The 25660-nt window shown below is 39.1% G+C and overlaps 1 protein-coding gene across 2 annotated transcripts; it reads right to left on the bottom strand.

Annotated features, from left to right (window-relative positions):
* Positions 1-1451: 1451 nt before the first annotated feature.
* ccnj (cyclin J) lies at positions 1452-16675 on the bottom strand. 2 transcript variants are annotated; one of them, XM_052027920.1, is made up of 5 exons: positions 16533-16673; positions 13100-13310; positions 7188-7487; positions 3760-3886; positions 1452-3667 (listed from the first exon to the last, which is right to left on the bottom strand). In XM_052027920.1, exons 1-5 carry the CDS (start codon positions 16599-16601, stop codon positions 3265-3267), a joined length of 1110 nt encoding a protein of 369 aa, XP_051883880.1. In that variant the 5' UTR covers positions 16602-16673; the 3' UTR covers positions 1452-3264. The 2 variants fall into 2 exon arrangements, with proteins under 2 accessions (XP_051883880.1, XP_051883879.1); XM_052027919.1 differs by having other exon boundaries at positions 2078-3667; positions 3760-3919; positions 16533-16675.
* Positions 16676-25660: the final 8985 nt, after the last annotated feature.

The raw sequence follows: 25660 nt of genomic DNA, 5'->3' as shown, positions 1-25660 counted from the left end.
GAGTTTCATTCCGGAATCTTATTAGTCTGCTCCTGTAGTCCCATTACTGCCCTCAGCATTTTCTCAGTGACGGTGATCTGACAGGTATACTGGCTTGAGGTTCATTCATCCACTGTTAGGTTTCTCTTTAAATGCAGTCATGAATAACATTTGACGGTAATTAAATTCCAGTCTACACTTTGTTTCTCTCAGCTCTTGCCTCTCCAACTTCTTATCTTCAACTTCTTTCCTTCCTTCTTTCCACAACTGGAACCATCCCTGATTCAAATCAATAAATTCCATAGAAGCTTCACCTTGGTCTTTCTGACATTTTATACAATTAAGAAATCTCTTTTGCAGATGGAGCAATTGCAGAGAAATTCTTATTGCAGAGAGAGCTCTTCGAAGTCCTCTTGCAATCCAGTGCATTATCAAAAAGAATCTCTATACATTTTGATGTTAAATTTCCTTTGTCCTGTGTCTGTTGATTTCACTAGTCAGCCATTGTCCTTCAGTGAAATGTGTTGTCCTTCTCATATTTTACTATATCTCTGAGTTTTGGCTCATTTGTAAACTTTGAAATTATTCCCTGCATACTTATCCAGATCATCACCATATCAACAAGTGCAGTATATCCTGATACAAACCATTTATGCACACCAGGTCACATTGTGTTCTAATCTGAAAAACAAATTTGTTTACTACCGCTCTTTTATGTCTGCTAGTTTCACATACACGCAACCATTTCACCAATTCCATAGCTTTAAGTTTGCTAAAAGTCTATTTTGCGCAGCACTTTATTTAGTGCCTTTTGAAATTCACATCAATCACATCACACTCATTAATTTACTTTACCCTGATGCAGGGTCTCGACCTAAACTATCACCTCCACCGATGCTACTTAACCTTCTGAGTTCTTCCAGCAATTTATGCTCCAGATTCACCATCTACGGTCCCTTATGTCTCTATTAATTTACTTTGTTGCCTCAAAGGTTCATTTTGTATAGCAAACCCACATTGACTTTCATTACACAGCAGATCCTTCAGTGCCTAGAAAGAGGGGAGACATTTCATCATTTCAGTTGTAGACCCATCAGTTCTTATCTAAGATTCCTTCTCCAATAGCTTTTTTTAATGACAGTTGATTTCAAACTGCTTAATTTTCACTTTACTTTCCATTTTTAATTCCAGATTTTCAGCATATACTACTGCCCCAACCCTGTTATTTTGAAGTATTATGAATTCTTTTATTAAGGGAACAGCATTATCTCACCCATCCTGAGAAACAGTCCAATGTTTTATGTTTTGCCCATCAACCAGACCCTATCCATGCTATTATTTTATAGCTCTTACTTCGTTTAATAACCTTTCATGTGGTACTTCATCAAATATCTTTTAACAAATCTAGCTATACTACTCCTCCCTTCTGACCTTGCTGGTTACATACTCAAAAATTATTAACTTGTCAAAAACAAGATCCCTTGAATAAAATCATGCTGACACTGCCTAATCACAAAACTTCAAATGCTCCATCACCATTTATTTGACAATGGATGCCCACAATTTTCCAGACAAATGATGCAAGGTTAGCCAAGATGTCATTGCCCATGTTTTCCTTTCCTTCCTTGGATGGCAGTGTTATATTTGCTACCTTCCAAACAATGAAATGTTCCACAATCACAGCAAATTGGGAAGATTGCCCCAATTTGGTTTGTGTTATGCAACTCAAATTAGATTTCTTTTTTTGCTGACATACATAGTCTACAAAACATGAGATTTTGCATAAGTGATCACATTAACACATTTTTTTGAAGATCCACTCTCCCCAGCCACCCCTTTTGGAATCTACTGTGAGTCACATAGTCCAGGGCATCTGTCAGCTTTCAGTCCTGCAATTTCCCCACATATTTCTTAATTAAAAAAAACATTTCAGCTTCTTTGTTCATCAGGTCCGAGATAACCTACAATTTTCAGTATGTACTTTGTGGTCATTATGTACTATTGTGGTCATTATTTTATTCCCAACTTGCAAACTGTCACCATTAGATTCTAAATTAAAATTATAAATATACTAGCCAGGAAGAAACACTGAACAAATCCAGTGGAAAGTATTTTAATTATAAAATACTGACAACTGCAGAATAAAGTTAAAGCACTTAAAGTTCTCCATTCTGGGATTCTTGTTATGTCAACCTATAAAAATTGATTTATTCTATTGACATGCTATTCTAGAAAACAAACAAAAGATCATATTTATATCTCAATTTTTTTTATCATTAACAAAGTATTGCTTAATTTTTGAAACATAAACTGAACAATCTTTTCATTTTTTTTAAAGGTTAAAATACATTCCCCCCAACAGAAAAAGCAATAATTAATGTTTAAGCACTACAATATTAACATTCAGAATCATCGACAGAAAAGGAAGGTAATTAAATAAGGGAAGGATAGCACTTTTAATCTCATCATGGTAGGTGGAGCATTTGCAGTAGCTTTAAGTTTTTAAATCTTTAAAAAAGAAACTGATGCAAGCACCTGAAAAAAATAGGAAATTTGTATCTTAACTGAAACACAAACAAGGTGTTTTACATTACACAAGTCATCCATCATATTTGAAATGGGAAGGAAAAGTTGCCACCCATCTTTGAAATTGAACATAAACTATTCTTATATTGCTCTACTTCATCAGCCTGGCTGTGATTATGCAGATACAATCCAAATATAACTAATGAGGTAGGTATCAGTTATTGAAAGTGGTTTCCCTTCTTTAGGTGTCAAAGTACATTTATTATAGAGATAATACACAGAGCACTCAATTACATTCAACCCTTAAATCAGAAATAATGACTGCACTAGAAAATGCTGCTATTAAAATTGTCATTAGTTATTATTTAGTAAATTTGTACACAGGAGAGCAACATTACCAATCTGTTTGAAATTAGGGCCAATTCAAGGCCACCAAGACTCCTAAATTAGCATCCTGCCTTGTTTATCTGCCAGCCTTTCACTATCTTGATTCAACTGGTTGCCAGATCAAATGAAGTTGTATTTTAATGAAATTACCTATTATTAACCATCAAATATATCTGCATACATAAGTTCTTTTAGTTAATTTTATAAACTAAAAACTTATTAGTACTCAATGATCCCAATATCTCGTATTGTTTTTCCCCCCTTGATATGTAGAAAAAAAAATGCTTTTTCAAAGTATAATTATACTAATAAAATTGACCCCACATTTAGTACTGTATTTTAACAACTGGATTAGATTATTACAGTTAGCTTTTAATGGATATTGCTGTTCATGTTTAAGCGACCATTGACTTGGTAGACCTGGTTACAAGGAATATTAATAGAAGGTTTAACTTCTATATTTGTAGCTGATGAGATAGCAGCATTAGTTTGCATGGGTCCATGAGATGAAGCATTAGCTTGGATATTCGAAGGATGTGGTGGCGCCGTGTATCTTGCTGTCTGCCCAGTTGGAAGGGTACTTTGGCAATTCAGCTGCAATGGCTGTTGATGGGAATACTGCAGCAGGTTTGGGTGCAAGTATGGTAGAGTATTCAGCTCAGTCCGGGTTTGGGAGGAAGCTGTAGAATGCGTTGAGAAAGTTGTCTGTCCAGTTTGCATAACTGATTGGTCACCTTTTTGTTTGCTGGCTTCTTTCACATCATTGTCATGAGCACTATAAATCAACAATCAAAACACATTAGTACAGAGGTGTTAATTGCAGCTTTAAACAACTATTAAAGATTGCAAAGCAGAATTGGAACTTACATCAACAGACGTTCAACACAGGGTAACAGTGTTTCCCATGCATAAGCAGTAAGATGTTGCAATCGGACAGGCCAGAAAGGGGAGAGTTTGAGAACAGCTCGAGATGCTGCTATGCAAGCAGCAGCAACTATTGAAGGGAAATAATTTAGAAAGCCATGATCTGTAAATATAAAATCATTAACTCCATTGAAAGCACATGCATTGAGTTTAATGTATTAAGAATTACACCATTGTCCATTTTACCCAATTATGTTTAATCAACCAAAGCAAAATGCTTCAAATTCTTAATATATGAAATAAGACCAAATGCTGGGAATACCTAGCTAGTCAGGCAGCATCTCTGGAGAAAGAAAAACAGTTAATTTTTCAGGTCAATGAAAGTTGTTGGCTTTTCTCTCTCCACAAATGCTGCCTTCCATTATCCTCCAAGTTTGGTCAATATTGCACCTACATAATACCTTCAGATCTTGAACCCTGGCCAGACAGTGCTCAATGCAGCCCATGCCTTGCCAATTCCCCTCAAAATCCCCCCAGCCACAGTACCCTCTGGGGTTGTCAGAGGACAAATGAAGGTAGTCTTAGTCACTGTGGCGCTCATCTATTGTGATGTCAAAGGCCTTGGCAATCATTTCTAAAACAGTAATTTAAAATATATTTTAACTAATAATTGGAGAATAAAGCATATAACATAAAAATTCAACATAACAGCACTTAATTAAAATGAAGATATACAAGTCACTCATCTTCTCAACAAATCAAATGTTGAACCATTGATACACCACCAGTTCAGCACCACTGAGCTTCACCCCCTGGACTCTATGAGTAGAGTCCAGCAGTGGAGTAGGAGGTCAGAAGTAGCAACATCCAAGCTCCAATGCATTCCCAATTTCCTGCTGCAATCCACAAGCACACGCAAGTCAGGAACATCTCAATTTGCTCATTCCTGTTAGTCAGCAGTTTTCTGCAGAACTGCTAGCTAATAGTATGCACCATCTAGGCCATTGTAGCAAACCTGTATATGCACATTTACATAAATAGGTCTAGATAAAGGATTAAAATTCAGCTGCTCATCACAGAAAATCATCTTTTGAACCATCACAGTGCTTTGAGTGAATATGGAGTTAGATTCTTATACTAATGAGAAGCTTTTTACTAGATGTGATTCTTTAAATGTGATCATCGTACCACAGAAGAGTCCACATGAATGGCCTGGATGTTGCAGTCAGTGGTGAAGTGATAATGCTGATTTTATTTTTGTTTCTTTCTAGCAGATTCTCTTATTTAAGAAGATTTAAAATGTTATATTTTAATTTTAGAACAGTCTATTGTTTTGTTTACTTCTTTGGCCAAAGGGATCATTAAGCAGTACTCATGGCTTAGTACTGCTATTAAAAACTCACTTATGCCTCATGCAACAAACAGTCACATTTTCAGGGTATTAAACAAAATAGTTTGTAAATAACAGAATTCCCTGCTTATCAGATTTCTGAAAATTATGGTGGAGAAGACGGCAAAATAAATGTACCAAAAATAGGAACCAGGAATCACTTCTGGATTTCCCCATGTAACTGTGCATGTGCATACTCCACGTCCACTTTCATAATGCTATAGCAATGAACTCTAATACTTCATTGCAGACTTAAGAATTCAGCCCATCATGCCATTGTCAACCAGCATGTGTAAAATAGATTTAATATTTTAAAAAGTTTCATTTTGCTTGTTTAGATTGCACTACAAGTCAGAGATTTATAGTTGATAAGATGGCCATTCACCTCATCATTAGCACAATATCAGCCAGTTAGTTTAATAACACTTTCCGGTGTCTGGATTGGAGCTTTGTTGCTTTTGCAACAGATAGATATCCCAGTACTTTGTAAAATATGATCAGATTTCTTTCTGGCATTACTTTGATGGAAAAAAAATTCTCAATTTATCTCCAATCCTACTTCAGAATTGCATATCGTGATACCCTGAAAGCCAATATAAGTGGAGTGATTGGTTAATTCTCCTGTTGATAAAGCTTGGACATCATACTGCTGCAAGTGAGTGATATTAATTTTGTGCACAAAATTTGTACAACTATTCCTAGATCCATAGAAAGATGTAGTACAGAAATAGGCCTTTTGGTTCACTGAAAGTGTGTTGCAAGCACGGTACTATAGCGGTTAGTGTAACGCTATTGCAACACCAGCGACACGGGTTCAATTCCAGCTGCTGACTGTAAGGAGTTTGTACGTTCTCCCCGTTTCTGCGTGGGTTTCCTCCAGATGCTCCAGTTTACCTCCCACATTCCAAAGATGTACAGGTTAGGAAGTAGAGGGCATGCTATGTTGGCGCTGGAAGCGTGGTGACACTTGCGGGCTGCCTCCAGAACACTCTACGCAAAAAGATGCATTTCACTGTGTTTCGATGTACATGTGACTAATAAAGATATTTTATCTACTTTTACACTAATCCGAACCAAACCCATTTTATTTTCCCTACATTCATACAATAGGGGCAATTTACAATGGCCAAGGTAACTACCAACCCGCACATTTTTGGGATGGGGAGGAAACTGGAGCACCTGGAAGGACTAGGGACAACATGCATACTCAGCACAAACAGTACCAGAGATTAAGACTGAATCCAGGTCACTGGATCTGTGAAGCAATGGCTCCACTAACTGCATCACTGACTACTCACTGCATTGTTCTTGGTGAAATTATTCTGCTTTTATTGCTGCAATTTCCACTTTTTTTTACACTTTTTAAAAAAAACTAGTTGGACAGGCATAATCTCCCCTCAAATCCAGAATGGCTGAACTTAATCAATCGATACTTTTCCAATTTATAATTATTTTTATGGTTACTCAATTTTTTCCTCAATAGTTTGTCCAGAGGTTGGACCAACCAGCCTGTTCAATTTTAGCAATGATCCTACCTCACATTAGTAAGCCAGAGGGTTCTAGAAAATGATGGACAGAGCATCCACTTCATACAACCACACAATTAAAAATCCACCTGGTGGAATGCACAAGTAAAGAACAGGAATGCTCATCCCTTCTAAAAAGGGAACTAACAAACTAGGAATAGCCAAGTAAAGCTTTAATTTTTAGATTATGTTGCAAGGATTAAAAAGTTATTTAAAAATAAAACAAATTCAGCCTAGAAGTACTAATTTTGTAAGGAAAGGAGTAACTAAATTTACCTGAATTATCCCCCACCAAGACCTCATTGGTAAAAGTCTGCATTCATAGATGAAACAAAAAGATTTTGCAGATTGTTTCATATATTGGAACAGATTTTCATTTGATCACAAATTCTGAAATCACTAATTTCCCTCCCCAAATGCCAATATGCTAACATCATACATATTTTGAGTACTTATTCAAGGATGTAGGTGCAGATGTGCTTGGGTGAGGAGAAAGTTGCATGGATGATAAATACCCTGTAAAGACACTTCTAGAAAGTAGGCAGAATACTTTTCAGTGTATAACTTGGTCTTCTCCAAGTAAAGCATAGGCCATCCATCATGAAGATCAGTTTCATGCACAGCAATGGAGAGGTAATAATCAATAAAGTGGGCAGCAGTTGGCAGACAGAGGTTCCACTGAAAGGATTCCAGTAACAAGAGCTCCATATGCAACAAGGTCTGTTTGTTTAACATCAGATTCACACTGGTCATACAACTGAGGCTATTCAGTTGCTCAAGTTTGGGTACACGGTCTTCTTTTTCCTCAAACTTGCCTGAATTAATGAAAGGAAACACATGTATCTTAGTCATATTTATAGTAACAGAGGTTTACCAGAGTAAGTAATCAAATAATTAATGTTATAATTTTAAATGTGCATGATTTTTCAGTCAACAGAACAGTTGTGTTTGCTGCTGAATATCACCAATTTCAAAGTGCCAGACACAAAAGCACCAGGCAAGGACAGTCTTAAAAAGTCTAAATACCTGCCTTTGATATTCAATGGCAGTCAGTAGAATCACTAGAGTCAGTATGGGTGGAAGTTAGGAACAAGGAAGGAGCAGTTACTCTACTGGGAGTATTCTATAGGCCCCCTGGTAGCAGCAAGGATACTGAGGAGCAGATTTTGGAAAGGTGCAAAAATAACAGGATTGTTATCATGGGAGACCTCAACTTCCCAAATATTGATTGGCACCTGCTTAGTACCAAAGGTTTAGATGGGGCAGAGTTTGTTAAGTGTGTCCAGGACGGATTGATTCCTGTCACAGTATGTTGACAGACCGACTAGAGGGAATGTCATATTAGATTTAGTATTAGGTAATGAACCAGGTCAGGTGACAGATCTCTCAGTGGGTGAGCACTTGGGGGACAGTGACCACTGCTCCCTAACCTTTAACATTGTCATGGACAAGGATAGGAGCAAACAGAAAAATATTTAATTGGAGAAGGGCAAATTATGAGGCTATAAGGCTAGAACTTGCGAGTGTGAATTGGGATGACATTTTTGAAGGGAAATGTACCATGGAGATGTGGTCAATGTTCAGGGATCTCTTGCAGGATATTAGGAATAAATTTGTCCCAGTGAGGCAGAGAAAGAATGGCAGGGTGAAGGAACCATGGGTGACAAGAGAGGTGGAACAACTAGTTAGGAGGAAGGGCAGCATACACAAGGTTTAGGAAGCAAGGATCAGATAGGTCTCTTGAGGATAGCAAGGAAAGAACTTAAGAAGGGGACATGAAAAGGCCTTGGCAAGTAGGGTTAAGGAAAACCCCAAGGCATTTTTCACTTATGTGAAGAGCAAAAGGATGATGAGAGTAAAGGTAGAACTGATTAGAGACAAAGGTGGAAGATGTGGAAGTGGGTGAGGTCCTCAATGAATACTTCTCTTCAGTATTCACCAAGAAGACGGGCCTTGATGACGCTGAGGACAGTGTTGGTAAAGTTAATGTTCTAGAGCATGTTGATATCAAGAGAGAGGATTGTTGGAGCTGTTAGAAAATATTAGGACAGATAAGTCCCTGGGGCCTGACAGAATATTCCCCAGGCTGCTACGCAAGGCGAGGGAGGAGATTGCTGAGCCTTTGGCTAGGATCTTTGAGTCCTCATTGTCCACAGGAATGGTACCGGAGGATTGGAGGGTGGCAAATGTTGTCCCTATATTTAAAAAAAGTAGTAGGGATATTCCAGGGAATTATAGAACAGTGAGCCTTACATCTGTGGTGGGAAAGCTGTTGGAAAGGATTCTTAGAGATAGGATCTATGGGCATTTAGAGAATCATGGTCTGATCAGGGACAGCCAGCATGGCTTTGTGAAGGGCAGGTCATGTCTCACAAGCCTGATAGGGTTCTTTGAGGAGGTGACCAGACAGATTGATGAGGGTAGTGCAGTGGATGTGGTCTACATGGATTTTAGTAAGGCATTTGACAAGGTTCCACATGGTAGGCTTCTTCAGAAGATCAGAGGGCATGGGATCCAGGGAATCTTGGCCGTGTGGATTCAGAATTGGCTTGCCTGTAGAAAGCAGAGGGTTGTGGTGGAGGGAGTGCATTCAGATTGGAGGGCTGTGACTAGTGGTGTTCCACAAGGATCGGTTCTGAGACCTCTGCTTTTCGACTTTTATTAATGACTTGGATGAGGGGGTAGAAGGGTGGGTTGGCAAGTTTGCAGATGACACAAAGGTGGGTGGTGTTGTGGATAGTGTAGAGGATTGTCGAAGATTGCAGAGAGACATTGAAAGGATGCAGAGCTGGGCTGAGAAATGGCAGATGGAGTTCAATCTGGAGAAGTGAGAGATGGTACACTTTGGAAGGACAAACTTCAAGGCAGAGTACAAAGTTAATGGCAGGATTCTTGGTAGTGTGGAGGACCAGAGGGATCTGGGGGGTCCATATCCACAGATCCCTGAAAGTTGCCTCACAGGTGGATAGGGTAGTTAAGAAAGCTTATGGGGTGTTAGCTTTCATAAGTTGAGGGATCGAGTTTAAGAGCCGCAAGGTAATGATGCAGCTCTGTAAAATTCTGGTTAGGCCACACTTAGAATACTGTGTCCAGTTCTGGTCACCTCATTATAGGAAGGATGTGGAAGCGTTGGAAAGTGTGCAGAGGAGATTTACCAGGATGCTGCCTGGATTAGAGAGTATGCATTATGAGGAGAGAGTATGCATTATGAGGAGAGAGTATGCATTATGAGGAGAGAGTATGCATTATGAGGAGAGAGTATGCATTATGAGGAGAGAGTATGCATTATGAGGAGAGAGTATGCATTATGAGGAGAGAGTATGCATTATGAGGAGAGAGTATGCATTATGAGGAGAGAGTATGCATTATGAGGAGAGAGTATGCATTATGAGGAGAGAGTATGCATTATGAGGAGAGAGTATGCATTATGAGGAGAGAGTATGCATTATGAGGAGAGAGTATGCATTATGAGGAGAGAGTATGCATTATGAGGAGAGAGTATGCATTATGAGGAGAGAGTATGCATTATGAGGAGAGAGTATGCATTATGAGGAGAGAGTAAGGGAGCTAGGGCTTTACTCTTTGGATAAAAGGAGGATGAGAGGAGACATGGTAGAGGTGTACAAAATATTAAGAGGAATAGATAGAGTGGACAGCCAGTGCCTCTTTCCCAGAGCACCAATGCTCAATACAAGAAGGCATGGCTTTAAAGTAATGGGTGGGAGGTTCAAGGGAGATATCAGAGGAAGGTTTTTTTTACCCAGAGAGTGGTTGGGGCATGGAATGCACTGCCTGGGGTGGTGGAGGCAGGTATATTGGTTAAATTCAAGAGATTACTAGATAAGCATATTGGAGGAATTTAAAATAGAGGGATATGTGGGAGGAAGGGGTTAGATAGTCGTAGGCGAGGTTTAAAGGTCAGCACAACATTGTGGGCCAAAGGGCTTGTATTGTGCTGTACTGTTCTATGTTCTATGGCATTATCATCACCAACTCTTGCACCATTAACATTTAAAAGGGGGTGGGGAGCAGTCACAATTGTTCAGAAATCCAACTGGATTAACCACACAAATACAATGACTGCAAGAGCAGGCCAGGTGCTAGGTACCCTGTCACAAATAACATACCTCATCACACCCAAGCCTTTCAACCATCTCCAGTTTATAACTGCCACAGAAGTGGAACTTTGCTACCAAGTACTGACCAATCATTCCAGGCCAATAATCACTGGCACTGAAATGGAAAGATTCCGGCAAAAGGCAGTATTTGTCAATGCCCCAAAAGCACCAGAGGCAGAAATATATGTGTGTTGCACCAGTTTCATACAATGGGAACCAAGTTTAAGTTATCAGTGGAACAGCCTGCACCAAACTCCTGGATAGAGTCCTAAAACAAACATTGATGAGGAACCCAACATCTGAAAGATTCTCTTCCTAAAATTGATCATGCCACACAGGACAATCAGGTCTACATCCAGCATTAAAGGCAGTCATTGATAGGGCAAGATTCTTTAAGCATTGTTATCCAATTATAAAGCCAGATAAAGGAGTACTACTTCCAACTTCCATGAGCCAGCTTCAAATGATTACTATTCTGTCAAAGATCACATTGCAAACTAGAGGTGAAAATTGGAACAGAAATCTACTTAATGCATTTATCTACTCCAAAGGCTAATCTTGGCCATTCATTACATTATAGCTTTGGAAGATTTTTAAAAATATATTTACTTATGCAGTTGGTGTCGGTGGTAAGGTCAGTATTTACTATCCATCTCTAATCACCATTCAGATGGTGATTGGACAGTCATCTTCATGAAAAGGTGCAGTCCTTCTGTTGATGGTACTCCCACCATGCTGTTGAGTGGAGAGTTCCAGGAATTAGACCTAGCAACAATGAAGGAGCAGCATATACTTCCATGACAGATGGCGTGCAACATGGAGGGGGACATGTAAGTGTTAGTGATCCCATGTGCCTTTGCCCTATTTTCCTGGTGCTAATTGGTTTATTATTGTCACATGTACCGAGATACAATGAAGAGCATGCCATTTTGTTTGCATGCCATCCAGACAGATCATTCCATACACAAATCCATCAAGGTAGTGCAAGAGAAAAAAAAATGCAGAATATAGTGTTATATATAGTGCAGTGCAGGTAGACAAAGTACAAGGGCCATGACAACGAAGATTGAGAGATCAAGAGTTCATCTTTAACGTAGAAGAGGTTCGTGGAGACCACAAACTTGGAAGCTGCTGTTGGCAAGTAATGGACAAGTAATTGCAGTACATTTTGTAAACGGTACACACTGCAGCCACAGTGCTCTGGTGGTGGAGGGAATGGACGTTTAGGATGGTTGACAGGGTACCAATCAAACAGACTACTTGGTCATGGATGGTGTGAAGCTTCTCAATTTGTTGGAGCTACTTTTCAAAAAAAAAAATGTCACTTCCTGACTTGTACCTTGTAAATGGTGAAGAGGCTTTGAGCTATCAGGAGACAGTATACCCAGCTGTTGTAGTCAGAGTATTGATGTTGGTAGTCCAGTTGAACTTTGGTCAAACGTGACCACCAAGGTTGGAGATTGTCATTGTATGGCACTTCTGTGGCATGAATGTTACTTGCCAATTATCAGCCCAAAATGTTGTTAAGGTCTTGCTGCATGCAAGCTTAGACTAATTTATTTGCTGAGATGTTGTGAATGAAATTGAAGATGGTCACTGATGATTGCACAATCCCCACTTCAGAAGCTATGATGGAAAGAAGGTCATTGATGAAGCAGCTGAAGATGGTCAAGTATAGAACACTGCCCCGAAGAACCCCTGCAGTGATGTCCAGAGACTGGGATAATTGACCTCCAACAGCCACAACCATCTGCCTGTGGGTGAGATATACCTCTAACTATTGGAGTGTTTATCCCTTGATGTAGTTTTAACCAGAATTTTACAATGCCACACTCAGTCAAATCTTCCCTTGATGTCAAGGACAGTCACTTTTACCTCAATTCTGGAATTCAGTCTTAGAGCTGAATCCCAGAAATGAGGCAAGAACTGACAGTCACTGCCTGGTACTTTTGTAGTCCGAATGTTAACTGGCACAAATGAAGGTCTGCACCAATGTTGTTCGAATGGAGTGGTCCTGGCAAAACCCATAATGGGCATCAATGAGGTTATTGCTGATTAAGTGCTACTTCAGTCAGTGATGATACTGTTGACATCATCCATCATTTTACATTCTCAGTCATGCAGTTCTTTACTTTTAAATGTTAATTGACTTAAAAAGAAACGAATCAAAAACACAATGTCAGATTTGGTTTCTTTGGGCCTGTATTAATAATAATGCAAAACATAAACCTTCCAAAAATATGAAAACATCTGGAAAAGCCTTTCAGAGAAATTACTTAGATCTACTATGCACATGACACCATACTTACTTGCCAAAAGTAAACAGGAGAGTGCCACCAGGTGCAACTGCTGCACAGAAATATCATAACGGTCCATGAATAAATCTAGAAGGTAAACAGCCAGATGACGAGCAGTGGGGCAAAGACGAAAATGATTGCTGATGATTGCAAGAAGATCTGCAAAATATCGCCGGACATTCAGCTGAGGAGAACGGCTCTTGTAGGGAAGTAGTTTCAGCTCCTGAATAAAATGAAATTAGAATAATGGTGAGAAGATAAATTAAAGCTCAACAGTTTTAAAGTGCATGAATTGCTTAATAAAAAATAAATTGCACATCTGAGGCAGCTTGGCTTCATTAACTAGAGATTAGCATTCTTCATTATGTGTTGTAATTATTTCATGGTTATGATTTTCTGGTCTTTAAGGCAAGGGAACAAAAAAAAACAGGGCAAGACACAAGCTTTACTTTAGCAGTCAGAATCCTCCTTGATAAATTAAAACGTGGCTCCAAATGACCTCTGCACCTTCACAATGGATGAGTACCAGTGCAGATGGTAAATATGGTGCAAAATGAAGATAACAATAAGCCTGAAACCACTGTCATAGGCAAATGCATGGGATTTATATTTTTATGCAACATTTTCTTAGGCAGACCACACAAATGCTGCAAGGGGTACTGGACCTTTATAAACCAGCACAGTTCTGGAATTGATCCAAGGGCTGTGACAAGTGGTAAAAGAGCACTCTAATTTTGCTCCGTTTCTCTGAAGTAGAAGAAAATAAAAAGGAGGCAAAACAGCAACTGTTTTTTTGCAATTCCTTGACTACAGCTGGAAAGTCCATGTGGACACCAATTGAATTTGGGATTATATGTGACAATGATTTTCTCCATGTTGAATTATCAGTTGACAATTCATAGTTAAGTGCAGAGCACTTAAGCAAATCACTGGGGGGGGGGGGGGGGAAGCTGGCAACATCTTCTGTCTTTAGTTGAGAAAGTAGGGGACAAACACTTTGTTAGACCATAGAAAGACCAGCACAATAAAGGTCCCTTGGTTTTAAAAAAATTATTTGACACTTGGAGAAAAACACTGACAACTCTGTGTGTAATTTACAATGTTACATAATCAAGTGTATAATGTTAAAAATAATTGTTATGTCAACTTAGGACTTTAAGAAAATTAAGTTCATTAATCATTTTGTAGCATAGAATGCTACAGCACAAAAAAGGCCATCTGCTCCAATAGAGTCCTCTTGCCTTTCTGAAGAAAAATCAGTTAAAATCCATTCTCATTTCATTCTCCACATACCTGCAACATTCCCCCCCCCCAAAAACCAACCTCCTCAAGTACCTACCAATTCCCTTTTGGTTGCATTAGAACAACCTGATGCAAATGTCATTGATTTCCCGTTTAAAATCAAACCTATAGGAGGTGGAATCGGAATTAAATAGCTTAATTAATCACCTCACTTTACAAGAGAAGTTCCATAGAACATCAGCTGCAAGCACTCAACAAAAACCAAATAAAATGTAGGCAAAGCTGAGAACAAACCTTTGAGGAATACAATTCTATGCTTACTCCTAATTGTGAAGGATCAAGACAAGGCTAAAGAACTGATCACAATTTAAAGACAAATAAATCTTAACTGAATTAGCATGATTAGCATACCCATATTCCTGCTCCATCCAAAATCTTTACCATTCAGTGTAGCTGCAGCACAAGATTTGTTGATTTGAAAATACTTAACATTTTAAACGCACAACAGGAGAATACTTCTTATAAAGAGAGTACAATTTCACTTAACACAATACAGAGAACAAATATTTCTCATAGTTATTAGCTTTAAGTCATCATATACATGTGAATACCTTTCATCCAAGTTTATAATTTGAGACAGCCCAAACTTGATCTTGTTAAATCCAGTACTACAACACAAATATTGGGGTGGGCAGATTTACTTTGCTGGGTCACATTATATACAGTATATAAAAAATTAAATATCTAAAATAGATTGGACTTAATTTATTCATTCAATTTTGAAACCATTTTTGGATTGTTTGCTACACTTATTTTCCTGCTAAGTTATAGAGTGACTAAATAACCTACAAATACTATTTAATATTTTATCATTTTGCAAATTCAGTTAGATACCATTTTGCTTAGACACGAAGTTGGTTCGTGAGCCATTCATGTCAGACAGTCTCAGACTTCAATGCATTTTCTTTCTAGAGGGTAATACGTTATGGAACTGTGAGCAGGAATGGTAATATTGATGCATTTTAAATTAAATCATTACACCAAGCAAAGAATTTGATCTTAGGAAAAGACTGATCATGCTTTCTTTTCTCTATATAGACATGGGGAATACAATCCTACAGGGACAAAAGTCAGGTTGCACAATAAATGTGGAAGTTATTGTATTTGGTACAAACAACCATTTATCTCAACCCTGAAACATTTAGATAAGCAACATTTAGCTACATTCCTAATACTAATTAGCCAGTTCAGAACTCAGAATTGCACAAAGTAAGTGTGGCCATTGTTTGTAACAATCAAAACCTTCTGCATGAAAGCAATTTTCTTTAGAATTAGATATGGTCTGACCATTTAAAAATCCTAGTTGTGAAACGTATGCCTATTCAGTTGATTTATAAGTATAAAGATTAAAATTCAATTTTTTTTGTAAAAGTTCCATTTAAATATACAGGAAAATACTGCAGACGTTAGACGGTTAAAATGAAAAGAAAAACAGAAATTGTTGAATAAAGTAGCATCTGCGGTGAAAGATACAGCTAAGATTTCAGGTCACTGATGCTTTGACCTGCTGACTATTTCCAACATGTTGTATCATTTAAAAGTTGTTCCTGAAGGAATGTAGGTCTGCGCTTGTTTTCGTTGCTCGTAAAGTCCAGGGTTTAGAAGGGCTGCGCATCAATAAACACCAGCGATCCAGGGTATTTGATTGATGAGTTATTCAATTGTGTAAAATATACATTTACAAACCATGCCAATAAGCCTCAGCTGCTCTCGGCCAACTTTATTTTAATCAGAGAGGGAGTTGTAGCTTTACTTTTAAAGTCAAATATTTACTTTGACTCATCCATCCCAAAATAAAAGTGTAGTGATGTAAAAAAATAATGAAACACGAAATTACCAACTGTACACTGAGCGAGTTCGCGTTACTTAAAGCAAAGCTACAGCGGATTCTCGCGTCCTATCGTTCCAAGAACACTTCTGAAACTCTTGCAGATAGTCGCATTACTGGAGGAAAAAATATCGAGCCCCCCCCTCCCTCCCTCCCTCCCTCCCTCCTCCCCCTTACAAAGGATCGTAAGGAGTGAGCCTTTACACAATTCTGGCTTGGAAGGTTAAATCGACTTCCACCCCTCGTAGGTATCGGCTGCCTACAGAGAATACACTGCAAAGTGTAACAGTCCTGTAATTTTAATATAGGATGTACCTTGATGCGAAGAGCCTGGTGGATATCGGCAACCACTTGTCCTTTCCACCACTGATCCTCCAGCTCCATCAGGCACAACAATTCTCATTCAACTACTTACTGAAGGAGAAACACACACCATCCCTTCAGCATTTAGACTGAACAGCTCACAACACCCTTCTGCCCTTATCAACCCAACAAATTAACGCTAATCAATTGTTTCTACTCACCCGACAAACCTGACATGTACTGATGAGAAATGCTGAACCTCCCTAATAGCCAGTTTCAAATGCGATTGCAGAAGCATTGTGCACAGCGCAGCTGAAAGTTTTTTTTTTGTATATATGTGTCCATGTGCTGTTGACAGCAGAGCACAGATACAATTTCAAAACACTTTGGAGCCTCGGTGTCATTTGGGAAGAAAACAGTAGCAGGAAGTATTGGCTCCACAGCGAAGTGTACCAATTCTTTGGGGACACAAACACTTCCAGGACGTTGTTTGCCTGCGGTCTGATTTGCAGTACATATTTGCTTCCACTCGTTTATTTTACCAATGAGAACTGAATGACTATAGTTTTCCCGGAAAGGAACTGTCATTTTTTTTAAAAGCATAAACACCGTCAGAAACTTATCTTTCACATTGGACGTTGTTCCCCACTCATCACAGGCTACGGATGTTATTTACAAAGTTACTATTCCCAGGTTCGCTTCGATTCCAAAGTCCTCAACCTCTGACACAGGGAAACAAAAGAGCGCATCAAACAGATTCTCATTTCACCTGCTCAAGAGTTAGTGGAATCGAAGTGTCCTGATCCTTCTTGGAACATTTCTGGGATTGGATTGCATTCCAGTTAAACAGCTTCTGTTCGCCGTGACAGTCGCGACTCTCGTGGAACAGTTTGCTTCTTCCTGGTATTGGTTTATTATTGCCTCATGTACCGAAATACAATGAAAAGTTTTTGTGTGTGTGCCATCCAGACAGGTCATTCCCTGCATAAGTCCATCTAGGTAGTAAAAAGGAAAACAGAATGCAGAATAAAGTGTTACAGTTACAGAGAAAGTGCAGTGCAGGTAGGCAAACAAACTGCAAGGGGCACCATCAAGTAGATTGGGAGATCAAGAGTTCATCTTTTAGTTTCTGAGAGAGGTTGGATATCAGAGGTGATCAAAGAGATAAAAACAAATTAGCTCTGGGAATAAGGGCGGTCATGCATAGAGATCACAAGTGATATGAGAAAGAAAACATTAAGAAAGTGATAAAGAATATTTAACAAAACAACAAGAGAATGCTTAATATATGAATAGTTGTGAAAAAGTGCAAGAAAACATAGATAAAAAATGCAAGAGCTCAGTGATAACAAACCTAAAGAACTTAAATAAATGGTACTATCTGAAAATAAATTTTGAAATAAATGGAAATGAAAATGTGGCTTGAATAACATCTTTTATAGAGAAAGATGGCTGCCATTTTTTATATCAATTGTGATCTCTATGCATGACCGCCCTTACTCCCAGAGCTAATTTGCTTTTTTATCTCTTTGATCACCTCTGAAATCCAACCTCTGTCGGAAACTAAAAGATGAACTCTTGATCTCCCAACATTTCTAAAGCAGTTCATCAAGTTGGTAGGGATGTTCCTCAATGATTGGAATGTTCAATTCCATTTACAACTCCTCAGCATATGAAGCAGCCCCGTCTGCATACAACAAGACCAAGACACCATTTCAGGCTAGGCCTGATTAGTGGCAAGTAAAACCTCTGCTATAAAGATCTGAGGCAATGACAATCTCCAACATGGGAGAGAGTCTAACCATGTTTGCTTGACAGTCAATATAATTATCTTCATGGAGTCCACAATCAACAACATCCTAAGGATTACCATCGACTCTGAACTCACCTTGAAAAGTTACTTCAAAACAGTCAGACTGTCAGAATCCAAGGGCAAGTCATCCACATAGTGACTCACCAAACACTTCACACAATCTTAAAAGACACTTCATAAGTGTGATGACATATTTTCCACTTCCCTCGATGTGAGCAACTCCAACATATCTCAAGAACATGCAGGACAAAGTAGCACGCTTGCTTGGCACCCTGCCTACCACCCAAAACATTCAGTCCTTCCATCTAGTCTGTGGCATCTACAAAGTGCTCTGTATGCATTGCCAAGGTTACTTCTACAGGACCTCCCAAACCTGCACCTGTACCATCACAATGGACAAGGATAGCTGGCACATTGGAACACTTCTAAGTCATGCACCATTTTGACTTGAAAATGTATTGTTCATCATCACTGGATCTAAATCCCAAAATTCCTATCCAGCAGCACCATGGGAGGTGGGGGGGAATCTTCAGGAGAAAGACTGCAGTGGTTCAAGAAGGTGGCAACCAGGGATGGACAACAATGCCGGCCTTGCTTGTGATAGGCAGATTTGAATTTGAAACCTGCCTCCTCTTGCAGGAGTTACCCACAAAGAATTTTCCTGTTCTGCAAGTTCTTGATCTCTTCCAGAAATTGCATCCTGAGATTAACAATGATACCAGCTTCCAGCCCATGCAACACCTGTGCGTATATAGTTTAATGCAAAAATTCTATTGTCGTCATAAGTGATTCAACACACTGCCATAATTAACGTAGTGATCAACAGAGCAGCAAGAATTAGGACGAATTGTCCAATTGCAAATCTATGTACTGGAGGATTTTACCCTAGATCTGAGTAGGCAGAAGGAGGCTACTTTTCGTTTGTATATTAATGAGATATCAGAGTCTTATAGATGATATTCACAAAGAATGCTTGTAAGACCCAGGTACTGGGTTTTCTATGGGTTTTTACTTAAAAAGCCATTTTAACATTTTCCCACAGATAAATGTCTTGTTATCCCTTTTTTCTGTATGTAAATTTTAGAATTTATTCACTGTTCACATTTATTTTTATGTGGGCTGCTTAAAGGTAAAGCCTGTACTGGAGAAAAATTTATTTTCCAATATTGACCCCAACTTTGTGCATCTTGCAAGCTCACACGGAACAATGGAGAGTTGGCAACTTGATGGAATCTTATAATATCTGTACATATGGGTGCATTTACCAACTGGTGAGGTCAAATGGATACTGCCTGTCCTTCAATTGGCCAGAGATGAGTTTCCAGTACTCATCCGCCAAGAAAAAAATGATGAGTATGCTGCTGTGATTATGCTTCATGTAGGTCTGCAGCCAGCTGTTTGTGCAATTTGGGTGATGATAAAACCAGTAATATATTTCATTCCACCTCTGTCCCCAGGAAGTATACAAAAAAAGAGATATTGTTGAAGTTTTATTGAAGCAGAAACTACTCATTGGGAGACCTTGGAGGTGGTTGATGGAACACTTTACATAAGCAATTGATGGTCTTAGTGAAAGACTCAATAATAATTGAGTTAACTAGCTCTTGCAAATTTGTAAACAATTGTGCCAGCAAGTAATTATGAACAAGGACAAATGGTATTCTATTGCAAACTGAAAAATAAGTGATAATACAATTAAATATTAATAAATAACAGCAGAGTTTCAAGAATAACAGATATTAGATGAGTAACAGACATGTCTCCTCACATATAACTAGGAGTCAATGCAACAAGGTGTAAATCAAAGCAGGTGGACTCTATAAATGATGGAAGTTAACTGCTTCCTGGTCATCACACTTCCCCTGTCCTGTAGCCTGACTCTTCTCACCCCAGGAATGGGACCTCTATGACCATGTGAGTTGGGCTATAGTTGCTTAATGGTATCTGTTATGAGTGCATCTACTGGCTGATACATCTGGGAACTGGAGGGGGTGGTGACTTAGCCGTCATCAATTTATAACTAACAGATACACTACAGAGAATTTAAGTTGGAAAAGTTAGTTGGATATTTCCTGAAATTAGCAGAAACAATTGAAAAGTTATGATTTATAAGGGCCAATTGATGAATTGTAAGCAAGGGTAGGAATGTTCTCATCAATAAGACTCAACCAATTGTTTGTAAAAAGTAGCCTGAGTTGATATCGTTTGATCAATAAGGGGCAACTTATCACTAACTGTCAAACGATTGCAAAGATTTATATGAACTTCGTTTCACAGGTGCAAAAGATTCACATTGCCTACCATGCTATCCCACTATTCAATCCTCACTCTTGCAAGAAATAAATCCTCCTCCAATTCAGTTACTATGTTGGATGATCCCTTCCCAGTTTAGGAGAGGACTTGTGCATATATAGTGCAACCAGCCCAGATTCCTCAGTACCCAGGGAGTACAACTCACCGCTACAGTTCTTTTTATGGCCCAATGGCAACAGGTTGACAGTTGCTTGTGAGGGGTCAGCCATGTACATTTTGGACTGAGCCAGGGGATGGAGTGGCAGTGAATACCCTGAAGGCACAGTATTAGACGCAGGGGTCACAGGCCTACCTTGCCTACCCTCCCATCCAGTGTATGTACTCTCTTCCCCTGGATTACACCCCTGTCCTTTCTCCTCCATATCAACCCTATCTGTAACCCACACCTCAATGTCCTCTCTAGCCCCATTTTAACTCCCAACTTACCACCAACCACGACATATGTGTCCAAAGACAGTTGACCATCCGGTGGAAGGAAAGCACAACAGTTCACAATGTTGAAGCATGTTCATCAGACACAAGAGCTCATATGCTGTATTTTCATCTTTTCTTTTCATTTCCTATAATGCTGTCAATAAATATGTTCAGAACATGGAGGTGGACAAAGCAATAATATGGCATTCTCTTCTTCTCACTCCAGTATCTGATTTTTTTTAGATTTACTTGTTTGTGTTATATGGACATCACTGCCGGGGTTGCTGTTTCCTAACTGCCCATGAAGTGAGTGATTTCAGAGAGCACCTGAGAGTCAGTAACATTGCCGTTGATCTGGAGTCACAAAAAGTTCAGACTGGGTGAGGATAATGAAGGATATGGCCCTGCGTACTTGGGATTTTTTTTGACAATCTGCTGCTGCTTCTTCTCATGAAGGTTTTTTTTTAACCTGAGAGGTTAACTGTGTTTCTCTTTCTACAGATGCAGCCAGAGCTGCTGAGTGTCTCCACCATTTTTTTGTCTCTCAATAGATTAAGTACATCAGCAAATCATTTTGTTGTATTCTCTGATAGAATGCACAAATATCAGACTCAGCCAAGGTCTTGTTGAATGGCAATGCAAGCTTGGCAGGTCATATAGCCTATTCCTGCTTCTATATTATATATTCTTATCCCAAGAAGGGATCAATTCATCAGTTCTGATGAAAAGTCATTGATCTGAAACATTAACTCTCTTTTTCTCTCCACTCATGCTGCCTGACCCATTGGACATTTCCAGCAGATTCTATTTCACTTTCCCATAGATCCTCTTGGACTATTTGGAAGACTCAGTACCGGATCTAGACTATCTCTTAACTGAGCCTAAGGTAACGTAATGAATATTATTTACTGTTTAGTCCAAAAACAATTCCAAATAGTACCTCGGTGTTGTTTTTGGAGGGAGGTACGGTGCTTGGGTGAAAATTGTCACTCTGAGCTAGATTTAAACTGGACCAGATGTGAGATGAATTTGTGTTCTACCCCTTGTTCCACTTCCTCTATCTTGTCTCCCTTCTGGCCCAACACTCGTAAGCTGAGGCTCAATGTTGTTTTCTCATAAATCAGAATATCTGCTGCTAACTTAAGTCATGCAGAAATACAAACTTTTTCATTCAACTATAGTCTGGCACCCAATCACCAGTGCCAGGAGCTCTGTGAGTTAATGATGTTGACCTGGAAATCCAACTGAAGGTGGTATTATGAAGTGAAGGCACACTTTGTGCTTCCTTACATCTGAGCAAAATATCTAAGCAATTATAACTGTATGCGTTTGATAATATTTTTCAGAAAATGGTACAACATTTGGCCATTCACTTAAATATCATGATTTAACAAATATTCTCTTCGACCATAAAATAATTCTCCTTCCTTCATAGGACATTTTAAGGTAACATTTTGCTTCCTAATGGTATCTGAAATCAACTAGGGTGTTCGACAAGAACACAAAATAATGCACAATAGACACTATGCCTTTAAAGCAAATGGCAATCCAAAGCATACAGTATGTTTCCCTAATATGAGTCAAATGTGCCTAGCAATTGATAGTAGTATAACTTTTTTTCTCAGGAACTAGATTTGCCTTAGTGCAGTGTTGATTCAGAGCTTGCAGTTTGAGTGCTTTATAGTGATCACATGAAACAAAATCAATCTCATCTTATTTTGCCACAGCCAATCAGGATAAAAGGAAACATTTGAAGCAACAAAAGCATGTTACTACCTAATTGCATGGTCTAACTAATTATGATCACACAACAGAATTTTACAGATGGAAAATCATTCATTTTACTGCCTATTATTTCACCGAAAGAACTAAAAGCAAAATAATGCAGATGCTGGAAATTTTGAAAAAGAACTGAAAACATTGGAAATACTCAGCAGGTCAGACAGTCACTGTGGAGAGACAGTCAGAGTTAATGTTTCAGGCTGATGATCTTTCATGATTACTGAAAATTTTCAGCATTTTCTGTATTTAGAATTTTTTTCTCTCAGCAAGTTGTGACTTGTTGGAACTCTGTTCCTCAAAGGACGTCTTTGAATATTCCTAAGGCAAAAGTAGATTCATTCTTGATATTCAGGGGGTGTGTAGTTACTGCACTTAGATGGGAATGTGAAGTTCAGGTTACAATCAGATCAGCTGTGGTCTTATTAAAGGCAGAGCAGGACTGAGTGGCCAAAGTCTACTCCTGCTCCTAATTTGAATGTTTGTATTATATATGTTTGTATGTTTATATGTATTTATGTTTGCCAGATATGACATCACTTGGGTATTGATGTTAGATAAGTTACCTCAGACAACCTTGCCTTGTTCTCAGAGAACTGCTGATTAATCACTGAATAATATAACCACATTTCCATAGAGTTAAGGAAACGAGAGAATACTTTGAAATTGACCCAGGGACTGCTAAATCATCACAATCCAAAGCCTACTTGAGCAACCTAGCCTTCTGCAATATTCAAATCCTGTGTAGAGACTAAGGCGCAGACAAACTAGAAATCTACTCCCATCAAATGAAAGGCTGAAAGACCAGGTGCAAAAAAAGTTTAGGAAGATAACAGGAGGTGGCCAAAAGAAGAAAGATACACTACTACTACAGAGGAACCAACGACTTTCCATTTTGTAGAGTTTGAGTAGCAGTGCAAATGAAGTCTGCATCAGACTGAAGCCAGATATGGTGGGAAATAAGCTGCTATTGCCTTCCAGATGTGGTGCAAAGCAATAGCGACTTATTTTCCATCACACCAATGATCAAATCAGCTCATAATGGAGCATCCTATCTTGTATCAGAGAAATGGGTACCATCTCAAGAAGACTGGTAAAGAGGCTTGAATGACAGAAGTAAATGTGAAAACACTGGAAGGTACACCAGTAACTCTGCAGAGTGAGAGCACCACAGATCACCAACAAGCCCCTGCAGAACAGTAACCCATTAGGACCAGATCCATCAAATGAAGCATCTGCCAAAGTAAACAACAGAGACTGGACAATTATTTTGGATGGAAAAGGAAAAGAAAAAAACTGAAAATGCTGTAAATCTGAAAATAAAAACAGAAATCCCTGGTCATACCGAACAGATCAGGCAGCATCTGAAGAGATAGAAATAAGATATCTTTATTAGTCACGTGTACATCGAAACACACAGTGAAATGCATCTTTGCATAGAGTCTTCTGGCGGCAACATAGCATGCCCACAACTTCCTAACCCGTACGTCTTTGGAATGTGGGAGGAAACTGGAGCACTCAGATGAATCCCACGCAGACACGGGGAGAAAGTACAATCTCCTTACAGACAGCAGCCGGAATTGAACCCAGGTCACTGGTGCTGTAATAGGGTCACGCTAACTGCTACAGTACCGTGCATTAACATTTCATGTCAATGCCCTGAGCTTGATGTTTTTTCAAAATTGCTGGTAGCTGTAGGCAAGTCTTATTTAAGCCACTTATTTAAGTAATTGATTATTTAAACCACTTATTTAAGTAATTGATAAAAGCAGCACAATAAATACAGTAATCAGACATAAAATTAGAAAGTGCTTGAGAGTAGGTCAGGCAGCCTCCGCGGGAAGAGGAGCAGTGTTAATGGTTTCAGGCTGATGATCTTTCACCAAGCTTTGAATGTTGTGAACAATCATTGCTGTTTTAAGGCTCTAACACTCTTAAGAACTTCTTCATACGATTTGGTGTGGAAGGTAAAAATCACAAGACAAGGGAGCAGAAGTAGGCCATTCGGCCCATCGAGTCTGCCCCAAAGAAAAGGGGAAAAAGAAAAGAGAAATGGTGGGGGTGGGAGTCTGCTCCATGAGCAGAAAAAAAACTATTATAACCCCAATTTCTGGCCTTATCCCCATATCCCTTCGTACCTTGACTAATTAGATATCTATCTATCTCCTCCTTAAACGCCTCCAATGATCTGGCCTCCACTGCTGTACATGGCAAGGAATTCCAAAAATTCACCACCCTCTGGCTAAAGAAATTTCTCCTCATCTCTGTTTTAAACCTGTACCCTCAAATTCTAAGATTGTGCCCTCTGGTCCTGGACTCACCCACCAAGGGAAACAGCTTGACCACATCTACTCTGTCCAGTCCTTTCAACATTTTAAATGTCTCTATGAGGTCCCCTTTCATTCTTCTGTACTCCAGTGAGTACAGTCCAAGAGCCGACAAACGCTCATCATATGTAAGCCCTTTCATTTCGGGAATCATCCTCGTAAATCTCCTCTGAACCCTCTCCAACATCAGCACATCCTTCCTAAGATATGGGGCCCAAAACTGTGCACAGTATTCCAAATTAGGCCTCACTAGTGCCCCGTAGAGCCTCATCAATACAGCCTTACTTTTATACACTATACCTCTCGAAATGAATGCTAACATAGCATTCGCTTTCTTTACCACTAATCCGACCTGGTGGTTAACCTTTAGGGTATCCTGCACGAGTACCCCCAAGTCCCTTTGTACTTCTGTACTTTGAATTTTCTCCCCTTCTAGATAATAATCTGCCTGTTTACTTCTGTTTCCAAAGTGTACAACTGCACATTTCTCAACA

This window comes from Pristis pectinata, chromosome 12, assembly GCF_009764475.1.
Source record: "Pristis pectinata isolate sPriPec2 chromosome 12, sPriPec2.1.pri, whole genome shotgun sequence".
NCBI lineage: Eukaryota > Metazoa > Chordata > Chondrichthyes > Rhinopristiformes > Pristidae > Pristis > Pristis pectinata.
This window is presented reverse-complemented; position numbering and strand designations above follow the sequence as displayed.